Source organism: Catharus ustulatus, chromosome 1, assembly GCF_009819885.2.
Source record: "Catharus ustulatus isolate bCatUst1 chromosome 1, bCatUst1.pri.v2, whole genome shotgun sequence".
Taxonomy (NCBI): Eukaryota; Metazoa; Chordata; class Aves; order Passeriformes; family Turdidae; genus Catharus; species Catharus ustulatus.
Window position 1 is genome coordinate 6,129,570 of NC_046221.1, and position 17,771 is coordinate 6,147,340.

General features: G+C 41.8%; 1 protein-coding gene across 6 annotated transcripts in view; it reads right to left on the reverse strand.

Moving 5' to 3' along the window:
• The window catches only part of PRKAG2 (protein kinase AMP-activated non-catalytic subunit gamma 2), a 208,752-nt gene that overhangs the window by 130,248 nt on the left and 60,733 nt on the right, over window positions 1–17,771 (reverse strand). For 4 of the 6 annotated variants that reach the window (XM_033057249.2, XM_033057260.2, XM_033057269.2 and 1 more), the window contains 2 exons: window positions 11,518–11,589; window positions 235–514 (listed from right to left, as the gene is read on the reverse strand). In XM_033057249.2, the coding sequence (XP_032913140.1) occupies window positions 235–514; window positions 11,518–11,589 (352 nt within the window). Of the gene's footprint in view, window positions 1–156; window positions 515–11,517; window positions 11,590–14,557; window positions 14,577–17,771 lie in introns of those variants that run through there. The other 2 variants (XM_042779121.1, XM_033057296.1) reach the window with 2 other exon arrangements.

Below are 17,771 nucleotides of genomic sequence, written 5' to 3' on the forward strand. Positions count from 1 at the left end.
ATTTCTGAGCAAAGCACAGGAGTGTGATTTCCATCCTCAGCCCTTTGTTCAAGGTCCTGCAGAAGTCACAGCTAATGGCCAGCATGCCAGAATCCCACAAGACAGGGTCAGTGAAAGAGATAATGAACAATTAGCACATGCCTCATCTGCACTTACTTCACTACCGCAGGTAAAGAATGGGCCAAGCCCAGAGGTACCGTGTATCTTCCTGAAATAACATGAGCAATTTCTTACTTTTTCTTGATCTGGAGAAAAACTTGATGCCCCCAGGAGAGGTAGACGGGTTAGAATTGGGGGAAGACTCTTTGGAGGAGGACCTGAAGATCCCACTGAAGCTCATTCGGCGTGGGGAGCGGGGGGGAGACTCCTGGTAGGGGAAGGGGAACACAGTTTTGGGTGAGCCAGGACTGTGTTTGGATCTCACAGGGGCAGAAACGGGGCTGGAAGGTCGGTTCTGGAGCCCTTTTGAGAAAAGGCCTTTTGAAGGACTGCCGGCTGAGTAGCTTTCATCCACCTGAGGAGGAGAGAAGAAGGGGAAAAAAAAGAAAAATCTTAATTAATTCAGTTCAGTTCAGGCCTCCAGGATCTCTGAACTTGTCCCAACAGAGCCAACTCCTGTTTGTTGGGGTGGTGGATTAGCCAGAGCTCACCTTGCCCAGCACCTGTCTCCACTGACAGGGAGGTGTGTGTGTGCCACCCCTCTGGCCTCATGCTGCCCCTTGCTCCTAAAGACACCCCGAATTTCACAGAAACATTTCAAGGTGTGCATACATTTTATTGTCACACATATAGTTCAGGAGTTTGTCTACTGCTTTTATTTGTCACACATCCCTCCTCCTTCCTTGGACAAATGAAAGACGACTGGGAATTAATTTATTTAAGGCAGTGAACGATGGTGGTTGAGGAAACACGGTGCCCCAAAGTCTTCCCCACGAATTTAAGCACCCACCCACCCACAGTACCTAAATGTCCATCCCATGATGTGACTCAGCACAGCACACAAATCCCCAAGTGCCTGACAGGTCTCCATGACGCTGGCCACAGCCACAGCTGTGGGATTGCAACTCCTGTCCCAAAAATAGAGGATCCATTTTAGAGTGATGACACTCCTGCTAATTACCTGAGCTGGAATATGACCTTTCTAACAGCTGTATCCCTTTTGGGACCTGTGCTGCCTTTCCAGCAGTGTAAATATCTGTGCACAGCACAGCTCTGCACTGTGCAGGCTCACCCAGCGAGGGGGAGAAAAGAACCCAGAAAAACAAACAAAAAAAGGAACTAAGATTAAATTCTCCTCCCCATACAATCAACAGAAGCCGACCCAAAATCTCTGTGGGATTTGCACGTGCCTGGGCTATATAGAGAGTTTATTTCCTTCTGGAAGCACAAAGCAGTTCTGTGGGTATAAGGCTGCTGTTTTAGCTGGGGGCATTTCTCATGAATGAAGGGCTCTGTTCCTGGCAGAAGGCAGCAGTGGTCAGGTCACCAGGGAATGCTTAAGCCAAGGCCAAGGTGGATGTGCCCACAGCCCCCTGTTCCTGCTCCTCTCTGCCCAATTACTGAACACAAACCAGGAGGGATGGAGCAGGCAGCAATTCCTGCCTGTGAAGATGCCTCCTGATGTGTGCCAGTCCAGCTGGGAAAGGGCATTGCTGCCATGGGAGTAATTTGAGGGAAAAAGAGCATCTTTCTTTAGGATGATTTAGGTGAAAGGAAACCTCATATGCTCTGCATTGGGTCAGTGAAGGGCTTGTGTGTGAGCCCAACTAAAAATGGTCAGCAAAGTTCCAAACCCATGCAAACAACTCCTTTTTCAAAATAATCATTCATGACTCCCAAACACTCCTAGAAATATGGACAAGCAGCATAATGGCCAAACAGTTGCTCCCTCCCTAACCCAGGGTCCCCCTTCTTGTGTCCTGCACATCTCTTTGGACCAGCTGCTTCTTCAGCTTGGGATGGGACAGAGCTGGAGCAGGTCCTGATGTGTGGAACTGCAGAAAGGCTGCAGAGATTACAATCTCCCTTTTGGGAAGGTTTCTAACCTAAAGGGCAAGTGGCACCTGTCTGGGAGGTGGACACAAATAGCATGGGTCACTAAGAGGGGCACAGATATGTGCCAGCACAACCCTGGTTGAATGATGAATTCTGCTCTGTGCTCCTCTACACAGCACAGAGATGTCTGCAAGAGACAGAACAGCTTTTTTATAACTGCATTCCTGTTTTTGACAGTGTGGGCAAAAACGTCTCAAATATATACCTGTCCTTTCACAGATGAATTAAGGGAGCAGTTGCCCTCAGGGGGAAGTTTTTGGAAAAGATAAATCAATTCTAACAGAAGCAATAGTAACTACCAAAAACAACAACAGACTCTGGACAGTCTCCACAAGAGAAGAAAAAAGCAGTGTTTCATGCTTAATGCACTTGCCTGAGGCTCAGGTTTGCCTCCTAGCTCTGTCAGGGATTCTATGTGCAATCTTGAGAACTCATTCCAAATTACAAATCTATTCTGCCATGAGGACTGTATCTCCTTTATTCCCCCTCTAAGTCCTCCAGCACTCAGTCTGTCTCCCAGTGAGTATTTATCAAGAATAATAGGGCACAGTCCCTCAACTGAGACCTGGAATAATAACCACACTATAGGAAATTAATAAACAAATTGCAATTTTGTCATGGGTAAAACAGTCCCAAAGTGGTAGCTTTCTCATAAAAGCTCATTAACTTTACGAAAATATCATCTGTAAATCACCTGAGACTACTTATGCCTTGTTCTCTTCACAACTACACAGTTCAAGAAACAACCAAGTAGTACAATGGCACCTCCTTCTGCATTGCAATTTAAATAGGTCTGCTGCCAAATCTACTGCCTGAAAGTGAGAAGTAAGAACATTTTCGAGCTTATTTTAATCATGATACAAATCTGCCACTGTTACTGTAGTTTAGGTGTGTTTCCAGGATGGTAAGTTCATGATATTTTTTCCTAAAGTGACAAGTCATGACATTTGTAAAGCCAAGGACCTCATTCTGGCACTAACCTTAATGCTTCATGTTATCTTTTTTTGCATGTTTGTTTGGTTAAAATGACCCACTGACAGGAGACACTTCAAAACAAATGCAGTGTCCTTACACACTAAAGCAATTTTAGAGATGTAAAATGTCAAACAACAATTTGTCAAAAAGGTCAGTATTCCCTTGTACATGCAAGCCAGACACAAAAGCAAATTGTTCTCAAATTCTGAGCAGAAGCAGCAGGGTGTTTTTTATTTATTGCAATCACAACCAGTTGCCTTCTCTCCATCGTTCCAGGCAGATGAATTAATTAATTGTCAGAGCACCAGGGGCACACTGCTAAATACACATGTGCATGCAACCAAATTAAAGAAAATTACTACATTGAATTCTTCCCCAGCCTGTTAATCACACACAGGTTACACCCACCATCACGGTGGGTAAATAGTTGTGATTTTGCTTGGGGAATTACAACAGGATTGCTTGCTCAGAATATCATTTGTGCCTGAAGGATTGCAAATTTTAAAAGATGATTAGGTGCTTCTGCAAGTAAAATCAGCAGCAACAGTTATCACAGCATATCCAAAAGTCATAAGGCAATGTTCATTTTCACGCTTCAGCTGGGAATGCAGAAGAATCTCTGCTGTGGAATAAACCCCATCAGCCCATGCAGACTTGGTGTGACAACTCTGGCAGTGATGCTAGAGGCAGGTTACACAGCTAGATCATTCATCAGCCTGTTCTTCATGCTTTTTGGACTCATTCCCTGAAGTTATGATAGGCAGGTGGGCTGAAAACTCCCACGTGTGCTTTGGAAAGATAACTATTCCCCCAGCTGAGCTGTACTAGCAAAATAAAAGTATTATACCCTGGTTTCTCACATTGGTAAGCACTGTGAATCACTTTGTGTTGGTCCAGGAGAAGATGTAAAGAGAGAATGGGCAGAAATATGAAACACACCTAAAAAACCAATATAAATGCACATGGGGATATGACTTATTTTATCCCAAACAGACAATTGGCCTCTTGGAGATAAGGAATCCAAACACAAAATGCAAGTACAGTTCTAACCAATGCACAAATAAGATCTAATAAAAAAAAATGGAAAATGCTTCTAAGTGCTAAGACTGTTCACCTAATAAAAACAAAAACAAAACAAAACAACAACAAAAACCAAACCAAACAAATAAAAAAAAATAATGCAACCAACAACAAAATGTTTCCTGTGTTGGCTTTGTGCAAAGCATATATGGATCTCTGGGCTCTTTGCCCAACTCTGGACTCCTCAAACCTTAAAGTTGGTTATGCTGGAGAGAAATATCAGCCCCTGACCTTATGCCTGCAGAGAACAGTGGATCTAGAATAGGGCTAAATTAGCAGCTTGGTGATAGTGCCAGTGTAACCCTACCCTCAGCCTACAGCAATGTGCTCCCCAGGGAGGTGAAGCAGCAGAGCAGAGCCCTGTGCTGGTTCTAGTGACCAACTGCACTTGTTCAAGGCTAAACTGGTTATCTCACACAGCACTGAAAATAAATCTCCTAAAATGCTCCAAGCTGTTATCAGTTTTCATGCTTTGCAGCACAAAAGGATTCCCAGCTGGGGACCAGGGAGAGATTTTGCCCTGTTGTGCACACTAAGTGGTCATAGGCATGTTTCAAAAATATATCCAGAACTATTCCAAAATATATAATATAATACTAATATTCCACTGTTGAAAACAAAGCAAACAAAACAAGACATGTCTTGCAGTGTTTGGCATCTAGCAGACTTAGCACTCCTTTTTTTGAGTGAAACATACAGTGATAGTGGGGCACTTGGCCCAAGTCAAGCAGCTCTGGAAGATTTCACTACAAGGAATAAGATTATGAAAACTGCCCCTGTCATTTCACCTGGATCATGGAATCTTTCTCCCTTCCTAATCCCTTCTTCCTTTCCCCTAGTCTGGAGTTTGGCCCTGTAACAGGATTGTGCCCAAACCCTTCATCTTCAGGCCAAGAGAACACACCCTGACCTCTTTTACTTGTTCCTCTGGTTAACATACATCAAGTGAACAACCTTGTATCTTGTGCTGGTAAGAATTATCCACCCTGAGGGTCATCCAGGTCTTCCTGTATAAGATCCCTCCCTATGATTAAAAGAACACATTCCTTCCTATCTTCAACAAATTTGGTTATTGTGCTTCTGTTTTTTTGTCTCAACTTTACTGGCAAAGGTGCAGGAGTGACGCTGGGGAAACCCCACCAGCTCTGTCCCTCCATCCAGCACTCATCCCTTCAATATCAATCCTTTCCTTCATCTATTTTCTTACCTGATTTGCAATTCTTCATCTTATTTCACAAGAAATATTGAAGTGCACTACACTCAATCACTACCACATTACCATATGATAATCCCCAGTGCAATGGGCTAAGATAGCAAACTATTCATATTTCACCACAGACTGGTCTCTTGTCATCCTCACACCACCCATCTCAGCCTGCCACAGGGAGAAATTTTCCCAACACTGTTATTTTTGTTCCTTTGCTTTATATTGGAAATCTGATCCTTTTTTTCCCCCCTTTTTTTTTTTTTTTTTGCCAGATAAAGTCCCCTTTAAGAAGAAATCTCTGGTCCCAACCTAGAATTAAAGGAGAACTGCACTGCAGGGGAGAGAAGAGTCCTGCCAAAACTAAATGAATGAGTTCTGCTGAGAAGACCCTGACTATGGACAGGCAGAGGATGTGTTGGAAATCCAGGCACTGCCTGTGCCCAGCATCTCTTCACAGCCATCCCCTCTGCTCTCCTGCCAAGGGTGATCCAGGAATCCTTCACTGAGCACTCAGCCTTCACCAGAGGATGCTCTCCCTGAAAAATCTCCAGCTCTGGTTCAGTTTGTGGTGGATTTAGTTTCATTTCTCAGAACAGGCTGAAAAAATACTCTGTGTCAAATACAAATGGGCTCAATCTAAATAGCCTTCCAAAATGCTTCTGAATTTAAGTGAAAGTTATAAAATGCTCCTGAGCTCTGTTCCCTTTTTCTCCACCCCTAAACAGTGAGGACATTTATGGAGAACTATGGAATTCTGTTTGCTTTTACAACAGTGAGTTATTTGACCTTCATTTTGCCTTTTCACTGAAAAATTTTTGAAAGGCAAGTAACAGAAAAGGAATTACCTCCCACCATCCTTGACAGGACAGTAAACACAATTAGAGACAATACACCAGATAGATGTCTGCACTTGTTTCCTGCCCTTCCACTGAATCCCAACAAAAAAGCTCTTTGATAAAGTTAATTGGATGACTCTCTCATTCTGCTGGAATAAAAGAGCTCACAGAGACACAAGAGCTGACTTCTTTAGACTGAAAGGTAATGAAGGACTTGCTCTCCCAGTGTTCACATTCACCATCACTGGTCCCCTTCGTTCTGCATGAGCTGTACCAATTGAGATGGCATCGTGTTTTACAGGGTCAGAGATGTCACTTCCCAAAACTAAAGCACAATGACACTTTCCCAGATTAAAACACAATGGGATGAGCCTGACTGCTCTGGCAGGCTCTGAGAGCTCTGCACTGCTGCACACATGGTCAGGGGAAGGTTTCCAGCATGAGCAGGAAAAGACAGAAAGCAGGCATTAGGAATGGGAAGAGCAAGGCTGGCTCCCTATCCAATTCCTAATCCCTAAGTACATTTATTTTAAACAGTGGATGGGGAGGAGCAGTGGGTGTCATACATGCCCTTGTCCTGAGGCTCTCTGCATGCACTGCAGGTACTCTCTGTCAAAGCTGTGGCACTATCCAGGACTTGCTCCCCATCTTCTCTGCTCATAAAAAATGGAAAATTAAAAGACTGTGAAAAAAGTAAATCCAAAGGAGATTTATTTGCCAGTGAAAGAGGAAGGAGGGGCTGAAAAATCTTTTTTCTTCACCTCCCTTATCCAGGGGTTGCTCCTACCATTCCCATGAGTCACTGGACAAAACAAAAACAATTCTGGGACCAGTAGCAGGACAAAACACTTCTTAGAATCTTTCAATATTGCAGCCACTCCCCAATAGTCTGATTCTAGTTCACCAACACTTCCCTGCATTGCTGATAGCAGAACAGTGAGTTAGTGTCACAGCTGGAACAAAAGCTCTACTTTCATTCTACTCCTTCATTTGTACATTGTACACTTGTTCATTGAACCCAAACTAATCCTTTAACTACTGAGTCACTTCCAGAATCCATGAACAGCTGATTGCCCACAGCTATTCTCAAAATCTAACCCAGGCTTTGTGAAAGACTTCCCAAAAAGTCTGCATTAGATGCTCCTAGGTGTAAATGATCACAAGTTGGCCAAATAGAGATGGGCTATTTGTTTGCAAAATATGTTTTAAGTAGTCATGTCATTCTGCATCAGAGTCTCTTGTTCAGAATTCACCACTCTCTCTCCTCTCAGTTTTGTATGAACCACAAATTGTACCACTACTGAGTCTGTCTATCCTTCAAAGCACTGATAAGGTATGATATAGCACAGCAACAGAATGTTTTGTCTGCCTAGAAACAAAATTTTCCACTGGTGAGTCTCCATTTATTTTAGCAGCAGGGCTTTTATTCATTTACTAAGCTCCATGTTTATTCGGTCTCATTCCAGTTTCTTAAATCAAAATTACTTGTGCTACTCTTCTGTATACATGACACCAATGCTATGACATTTCTCAACCAAATTTATAATTCATTTAAACCCCCACATTTGTTCAATAAGAACCATTTACAATTAATCTCAATCCAAATGAGTCTATTATAACAGCATCATTAACTAGCCAACATTAGCTATTTCATTGTTTTGCTCAGGACTAATGTTTGACAAACCTGTACATTATCCTAATTGCAAACATCATAAATATTAACACAGTAATTGCCTTTTTTGCAGTCTTTTGAAACTTCACCTCTGCTCCATGATTTATTCACAATCAACACTTGGCAGAGAAAGCTCTGCCACTTCATTCAAGAGTGTTTCATCAGAGTTGTTTTGATTTAATTTTAAAATATCTTACTTTAACAGCTTGTGCTTTAAAGACACTTGAGCTATTAATAGGATAGAGCCACCTTTGTAATATAACATAAACATCTCACCAGCTTTCTCCCCACACAGAGAAAAGAATTTTTAATGCACACTTCTTTTGCAAGCTTTTGTCTATATTTTTGTGACAATTCCGTTATTTCCATAAAGAAATGGATCAATATTATTCTTCAGACGTCTTTTCTCCCACCTCCTCCCTCCTCCATCTATAATTTGTTAGCTAACTCCTCATAAAAAATTTCCTGTGCAACTTTTTTTCTTTTTCATCATTCACAACCCTGGGCTTTAAGCTGAAGGCAATAGCTGTCAGTTTTCTGTAATTTCCACACCTTATCCTATAGCCTACATTTGAGATGAAAGATCTATAAACATTCAAGGTGTTAAGACCTCTAAAATTGATAGAGCCATTTGGGTGCAGAGGGGCACTCATCCCTGACTGCTGCCCTGCCACACCAGAATTATTTTCTGAATGATGCTCCCAGTCACTCATGATTTTCCAGGTCTCTAAACTGCTCCTCTTCCACTGTCTTTTCCCAGGCTGAGGAAATGCAGGAAATCTGATTGCTTCTCAGCTCCTTGTCTGTATTTCTGTCTTTAATGACCCTCTAAGGTCTCTGTGCAGGATGGATTTAAGCCATTTCTGAGAGCCCCAATTTTGAGCACGGGGCAGTCAGCAGTACTTTGCTGATTGTTGCTTTAGACAAAGCCACTCACACAAGTGTTAAGGCATTTTGCCTGGCAACAAGAAGGGCAAAAATATCTGTCCCAGGCACCTCTCTCCATCACACCATGCCAAACATTTCTACACAAGATCCTTCACAGTATTGTATTCTCCATCTTCAAAAGAGGAGGGTGAAAGCCATCCCCATCCTCTTCCTGCCATTAGTCAAAAAGGAAAGAAGAATACATCATTTATAATAGTAGACATATTAATGAGAAGTGATTAAGGCTGAACTTCAGGAAATGTGTGTCACTTTACCACTGCTGCCAAAAAATTCCTACTTGAACCTGAACAAATAATTCTAGACATGAATTTCCTAGCTGTGTAATGAGGATTGTTGTCACAGGATAATGATTGAGAGACACTTGCATGGTAAACTGCTGAGAGTTTCTGTGAAAAATGTTAATTCAGTTTCTAAAAGCCTTTCAAAAAGAACAGAGAATTAAATTAATGGCACATTGGAAAGATGGGCTGTGAACTACTCTTGATCTATAGCCCAGTGACAGAGGAGTTAAATGCAGGAAGAGAGACACCCCTGATGAATTGCCTGTCTCCAGCATGAGGAGTGAATGGAAAAAGCCAAACTATTGATGAAATACTGACTTTTAATAGACAAAAGCTGCACACCATGCAGTGATTTCAAACTTGACCCAAGAAAAACCTTCCTCCTTGAAGAGTGACTTGGGGACTTTTTAATGTATCAGCAGTAGGGACTGGTAACATTTTAGTTAGAATTAAATAAATTCTGCTACTCATCATTCACTACCAGCAAAAATCCCATACTTCTCATTGAGGAAAATGACGTATTGGAGGATATGTGTGGCAATGGATTTTAAAAAGATGATCTGGGTTTTTTTTTTATCAGAAGTGGGGCACTGCCAGCTCACTTCTTACCATTTTGTTACACGTGTTCAACAGAGCTCCAAGTACAATAATAGAAACACTGGATCTTACACACTCAGTCATAAAGGTCAGTTAAAAATACAATTTCAGATATTAACCCCTAGCTCTGTGGTTATTCTAAGGTCAGTTGCACTTCCATGAGCAGAACTTGCCCCAGTATTTAGCAATACTACAAAAATAGAGGCAACTATTGAAATGTTCTTCCAGTTCTCCCAAGACATGAACTCATCAAGGTGGTGATCTAAGGTTGGACTCAATAATCCCAGAGGTCTTTTCCAACCTAAATGATTCTGTAATTTTGTGAAAAAAAGAGTCCTGAGACCAGTTAGAAGAAAATGACAGGATTCAGGAATGGTAGAGTGGAAGTCATTAAATTATATCATGTAACTCTGCACATCAGGACAATTAGCCTTGGCACATTATTTCCTCATGACCGAGATTCATGCATCTTTCTCACCTTTCTTTGTGGAAAGAAGGTGATAAATAGAAAAAGCAAGTTTTAACCAGAAATCCCTGCCTTCTTCCAGCATGACTATCCCTTCCAAAAACATCACATTGTTCATTTTATTCAAACCCTCCAAACAGGCACCTTTTGGTAGCAATGCACATTTTAGTTTCTCTGGAATCTGCAAGAGTTCCCCAGCATCAGCAACTCCTGCCTCAGTCTAAAAGGTCCAACACAGAAAGAATATTATAAAAATGTTATAAATGTATTCAATTGCTGATGGATAGCAGAAATTCTTAAAACATCTGCCCTTAGCTGTGAGGTGCAAAGGAATAGAAGCTCATGCTGTCAACAGAGCTAACTTATTATTGTTCTAGGTGCAGATAAGGAGTATGTCTTACTTTCCTGCCTTAAACTAAACCTGCAGACTCTCTGCCACAAGGCTTGTAGCAGGTTTAATGGTCATGGAGGTCCACAGCCTTGTAAATACTGTGACAAGTGAAATTGTTCTGCAGAGTAGCTGAAGGTCAGCTTTTGGGGTTGTCTATGGGTCAGAGGAGAATCCCTCTTTGCCAAGCCCAGAATGTGGCTGCTGGAGGCTTCCATTTAGCAGACCAGCTTGTACTTCAATGCTTTGTGAAAATGAGGAGGCCAGGACCTGAAGATGACAGATCCCACCCACGATTTTTATTGCTTTGAAGATTGTGTAGGCGCTGTATAACCATCCTCAATGTCATCCATTGAATGTGCTGCCCTGATCCTTTTTAAAGCAAGCCAGCTCTGTGACTACATTGGCTTAATTTAATAGCATCAGAAAAACAAATCAATGCCTCCAGAAGGATAACCTTGAGTTAATCCCACATTGAGGAAGAATCTTTCTACTCTGTTCACAGGAAGGCTCTACCACTAAGGTTTCAGCAAATGAAGGCAGCTCATTTTTCCAGTGCCAAGGAGAGAGAGATCAAGGACGCTGAACAGTTAAACCCTCCATACAGAGAGAACAGCCATCAGGAGGCAGCTCCAGGAAAACCTAGTAACAGCCACAGATTCCTCTTTGGGCAGTTTCTATTTCTGCAGCAACACCTCAGATCTTGTAAGGCAAAGATATTCCTTGGAATACAGCTGTGCAACATCACCTCTCTGATTTACAGCTGTGTTACACACAACACCTGCAGCATTTACAATACCAGCAGCTTGCATCCTTTGCAGGTTATACTGCACAGGTGCTGTCATGGGAAGGTCTGCAAAAGCCACTGGGTTTGCCTTAGTGCATCACTCTCAATAGGTTAATGGTATGGCAGGGAAGATGAAAACCTCAGGCTTTTTTAAGCCCAGCAAATTGTGTGCACCACAAGGGATTCAAGCACTGCAAAGAAGGGGAAGCTTTGGATATTTCCTACCTTGCGAGAAGCATTTTTGTCTGTGCTCTCCACATCACCGTCCAAGAATGGCATGGCAAATGAGCTGAGATCCTGCAAGGACAGAAGGAAAATTGATGTCTTTCATTAATGCCTTCTTCCTTCCATCAGAGCATCCCATGAGTGCAGCCCACAGGTCTATTTGCAGAGTGCCCACTGCTTCACCCATAGCAATTTCATATATTGCAATAACACAGACTCTGATGGTTCTCCTCAGCTCTGAGACAATGTCAGGTGTAAATTACAAGTGAACAGGGAGCCCTCAGCAGCACTTGCACCTCATCCCCATCAAAAACCACCTGCACAGCCAAAGTCAAAAGTCCTGTGTTAAAACTTTCAAGGGGAGGTATCGAAACCCCACAGAAAAATTGGTAGGAAATTACAGTTTAAACACATCCACTTGCTCAGCAAATGCCTCTCTTGCCTTTAGTGGGATGTATGATCTTAAAGTGCATTTATGGCAATAAACACAACCTGAATGATAGTATGTCAACATTCTGAGAAATATGTAACTACTAAAAAAAAGACAGAGAAAACTGACACGGTGCTCAGGGAGGTAATAACTGATTCACTTGCACAAATGGGAGAGGAGCACCCAATTCTGCAGGACTGAAGACAATAAAGCCATAAGAAAAGCACACATGCTCATTTTTAACTAACAAAAACAAACTGCAATTATATTCCACCTCCTGCCGTCTGTTCTGTTTATGATACTTTGTGTTCCAGCCACAGGGTTTTTAGAGTTCCTTTCTACATGCATAAGGAAATTATGTTAGTGTCAAGTTTAGCATCTGTTTGATCAGGAAAGTACATAATGAGCAATTCTGTCACCAGAAGCATGCTGTGTGCTGAAGAATTGAGTTTTGGGCCCTAAATGGTGTTCTAAATGTCAGGAATTACTCCCCAACACAGAACCTCCCAGATGCAAGGCATCACCCTTCCCATGCAATGATTCAGTGCTTCTCAACCACCACATCTGCATCTATTTAAAAGAGTTCAAAATATAAATAAATAGTAATTTCATGTAAACTTAATTTGTGATCAAACAGAGCTTAATTAAAAATTAGCACCATCCATGAAGTCTGCAGGGCTTGCTTGTCTTCAGAATTCCGAGCAGCCACAGGTCTAATCACATCACTTTGTGTAATCATACTAAGGTCAAAATATGCTCAAAAATTGTGTATAACTCAGGCATAATTCTTACAAGTGTTTGAAAATATTCTGGTTACATAACAAGCAACAAAAATAAGGAACAAAATATTGAATTACTGGAACTGAAACACATGGGAGTAATTCATGCCAAGTTGAAAAGGAAAAAAAAAAAAAAAAAGCAGCAGCCAGGCTTGGCCAAGCTGGCCCCAAATCATTAGGCCCCAAACAAACATGTTCCTGACAAATTCATCTGCTCCCAGCCCTACCTATGCACATTCAATGGAACTATCCACAAAGCTCAGCTGTGTAACATCTCCCTCATGCCTGGGCATCTTTGGTTGGAAATAAACATAAGGAAACATCTCAAAACCAAGGAAGAGATTAAAATTAAGATGATTTATTCCATATAAAAATTATTTACCCATAAATGGCATTTATAAACATCATCAATCTACAGATTATCATTATTATTATCACTTCATATGCTACTGCAGGACCTAATTGAAGAATCTCTGTGAAGATATGCAAGAACCTAATGAAAGTTATACAAAAACACGTCCCCTGTGTTTAATTTAGCCAAAGGATTTACCAACATTTTCCTCTGCCCATCTTCAGTAATGCAGAAGCTGGAATCTGATGTGTGCTAAGTAATTTTCCATGGAATAAATCAAGAAAATAATCTCTTCTGAGCTCCCCATATTGGTACCTCTATATTACTCCCTGGTGTAACTTCCAGGGAGGAAAGCAGCTGTTTAGGAAGGCTGGAGACTGGATGGCAGAAACTGGGTTGAAGGGGACACATATCTACTAATAAGGGTTGAAAAAACTGTTCAGAAAATCTAGAACTGCTAGGAATGAAACCAAAATATCATATTTGAGCAGAAACCTTCAAAACCAGGAAAGGGTAGGTAGATGCAACTATTTTTCTAGGAGCTAAATTTCAATTCTCATTTACAATTCCAAACTTAAAACCACATATATATTAAAGTCCGAAATCTAACAGCATCATGAAACCCAGATGATGACTCTATTCTGATATGTAACTCTCAGATACCATGCAGGTATTGTGACTTCATCTGTCTTTACATCCAAAACAAATCTCTACCTGTAAGCAAAAATAACTGGAGCTGGAGCTTTCTGGGCAGCATGAGACCTTTTTTTTGTTAATAGAGCACTGCTGAACACTTCAAAGTGGGTAGTAGTTGTACTTTTAGTCCTGTGAAAAAGTCTATAATTGTAACAGCCACCTAACAATTTTTTAGTCTTTCATGGGATTCTATATATGAAAGTATCCATTCACAGAAGGAAATAAATACATACATTAAACACCAGGCTACAAATGCTGCTCTCTCAATTACAATCTGTTGGTTAAGCAAGGAAATATTAGGTGGTTATTTCCCCTTCATGAACATTTCTGCAGAAAAAACAAAACAAAACAAAACACCAAACTGCTTCGAAAGTGTTGCAAAATACCACAGAACTCTTGACAGACCAGTGGTGCAGCCCTTGCCCTTGTCACAGATGTGACAGCTCTGATGTGATGCCAACAGATACACACAGAAGGCTTGCTCTGCCAGTGGCTGGGGACTGAAGCTGTTCTTAGACAGCTTTCCTGCTCTCCAGCTCTGCTTTACTCCACTTAGAAACAGCTCCCTGGACAACCACATGGTTCTGCAGAGACATTTAAAACTCCGTCAAAGGCACACAGTGATGTCCTCCTAGGAGGAAGAGTCCTTCAGACTGCAGAGCCCTGGCATCATGCCCTGTGTCCATCAGTCCTGCACTGCATCCTTGGACAGACAACTTCTGCAGAGACCACAGTCTGTCATCACCCCTGTATAGAGAAAAAGCAGGTCCTAGTGCTGCTAACCTGGCTTTCCTGTCATGCTTGTGCTCCTTAGTCAGTCCTTCCATCACTCTGCTCCATCTGACAGCCAGACATCACTCCTGCCATCCTGTTAGAAAAAATGACCTCTTGAGCACTTTAGATTTATTTTATAGCCATAGAGCCGCCTCAGATTTATTTTGTTTTCAATCCACTTTTATTTACAAGAAGTTGTCATGGCAGCTCCTGTTATATTCACTGAAGAACACAGCCCCAGGGACAGCAGAGTTTTTCCTGGAGGACAGCAGAGCCATGACACAGCAGAACTGTGGCTCAGTGCTCCTGTCAGCAGTCAGGGAAATCTCCCACAACACCAACTCAACAGGTGATTTTCCAGTGCAAGTCACGATTATTCTGTCTGCATTTGCACTTATCTTCTCTACCACTTCTTTTCCTATTTCCTCTGGGCAAACAACATCTATCTGGAAGGTTACAGATTCTTCATGTGAATGTCTCCTCCAAAGGTGAGACTAATTCTAGCAGGATTCTGCTCTGGGTTACCCCTGCATCTAGAGGATGATCCTTCTTAATTCCAGCCCCTTTTCCTCTGGCATCCCTCACATCAGAATATTTGGGATTGTGTGAAAAGAAGTAAGAATATAACTTTTGTTCTTTGATATCCTGGGAAAACACAGAAGCTTTTCTCAGAACTGTTTTGGAGAATAGGAAAGAAAACCACATTTGAGGATGCAGAAAGCAAATAGCACACATAATCAAATAGCAGGAGCAAGATCTGGTTAGCCAAACCATTTTTCACCTTTTCCAGCCAGTTTCACTGTTTCTTTCCTTACTGGGGAGAATTCCTGCCAGAAAGGCTTGCCCAGACACTCTGGTCTGGAGACTGCTGCAATTGGAGACCTTGGTGTAAGAAGAGGTCTTCCAGAAACTCTGTTGCAGAGGCTGCACACTTAAATAACAGACCACTAAAGCCTTGAATCCAGTAAACAACACAGAATAAACAGGATTCTTGTTGCATTATTGTTTAGTTTCAAGGCTACTTTGGCAGCCAGGCTGATAAAGCTTCTCTGCAAGGGCTGAAGCCAAAGAGCTGGGACATGCTGTGACTGACAGGCCAGAGAACAATTTCCAATATATTTTGGGTGGAAGCAGGATCTTTTTATGGCCCTGCTCAACAGTGGGCCAAAATTTCAGGGCTGGATATCAAAAGAGTATTTCACAAACAGCTCCCTGCTGGCATCTTTTGCAACTGTCTATTCAAACATGAAGAACGACTGAACAACACGGGGACGTGAAATCTGTGCCCACGGTGGTGGGTCCCCACGAGCATGGTCAACTCTTCAGCCACATTCCAGGGGTGACTCAGGTCAGAAGAACTTCATGGTAGCCTCATGACCAACCTCTGCTGTAAGTCTGGGTTCCTCAGCTATAAACAGCTTCAGACTCCTAGCGTGGGTAGCATCACGCAGTCCTGACTACGGGTGGTGTCACCTTTGAGGCAATATTTTTCTGCCTCACTAAGTTCTATATATGTGCTAGGATTGCACCAAATTTAAGGATGTGAAATGCCTGCCAGACATTACAGCTTCTTTTTACAACATTACTCAAGCAGAAGGTGACACTTTACTAAGGCAGTTTTCAATATGGGGAGACAGCTCCTTTAATAAAATAAACAAAGAAAACAACAGACAGAGGAATTAAGCTGAGTGCTGACAAGAGCTCTGATCTCACAAAAGATTGCTAAAAGCTGCACTCCTCAGCATCACACCTTAACAAAGTCTCCTCCTCTGCTGATATTACTGAGCTATGAGCACTTCAAGTATCCTAGCAAGGACAAAGAAGGTCAGGATTTTTATTAACATCAGCTGTGAACAGTTTCTTTCATTGCATTCTGCACACCAGCAGATTTCTTTAAGATCAACCTTGAATTTGTCCCTAATACAAGCCTGTGCAAAACTCTGAATAGCAAATATGCTACATATGCTAATAGCCTGTGAGCAGAATCCACAGTTTGATCTCTGTGGAACAGAGAGCATAGCTTGGTAGTTCTGCTTGAATAGAAAATTGTCTTTTTCTGAGAACAATCCTATCTAGAAGCCTTTGGGGATTTATAACAAATCACTCCATTATTGCACAAGGAAAGATTCAAAACTGACATACACAGGAATTTCTGTCCTTTTGTTATTGTTGTTTTGATATATCAGTTATAGTAAAGTATAATAAGACTTGCTACATTCCTTTATTCCTTTAGGAGTAGGTTGCTCACTGCCTTGCTTTTCTCACTCCCCCATGCCATCTAGACTGCAGCATGTGTTTTGGAGAGAAATATATGTTGCACTGTGAGACTGAGGATGCTGGTGACTAAGTCTCAGTATGACTCAATGGGAGTGGGCAGGAACAGATGTACAAAGCTGGTTGGATTTGTGCAAGCCAGCTTTGTACTGCACAAGACTATTCCAATTTATTTGTTTGCTATTACTTTTCAGGCTATTTGTATTTTTTTAAAAAGCAACAACCAAAAAACAAACAAACAAAAAAAAAAAAACACCAAAAAAAGAATATGTAGGTCTGGAGAGTTTGAGAGGCTAGAAATAAGATATAGATAAGATATTGATTGATGAGGCTGTATCTTGAGTCCTCAGTTCTTGTCCCCTCACTACAAGAAAGATATTGAGGGGCTGGGAGGTGTCCAGGAAAGGGCAAGGGGGATGGTGAGGGTCTGGAATACAAGTCCCACAAGGAGCAGCTGAGGGAGCTGGGGAAGTTTAGCCTGGAGAAAAAGAGGAGGAGACCTCATCACTCTCCACAGCTCCCTGAAAGGAGCTTGTAGCCAGGTTGGTCTCTTCTCCCAAAACAAGCAAGAGGACAATAGGAAATGATGGAGATTGCAGGTTTGCAGTGAACTCTTTGATTTTAGAAGCCTTTTCCCACATCAATGATTCTATGGTTTTGTCCACAGTATGAAGATTCCAGAGGCAGCACAGTCCAGGGGTTATTGGGTGACTGCAGGACCAACTTCAGGGTGGATACAGCATCAGATTTGAAATAACAGAAGCTAAGCCCCCTAAATGACATGTCTGGAACAAATGGGAAATACTCAGTCCCAAAGAGGCACTATCTAAAAGGTTAGAGGGTGTTGGCTGACTGAAATCTTACCCAGATCTCAGTATGTGAGTATCCCCATCAATCAGGTGATTATTCTATATTCTATGTAAAAAAACCATACATACAAAAAGTTGGC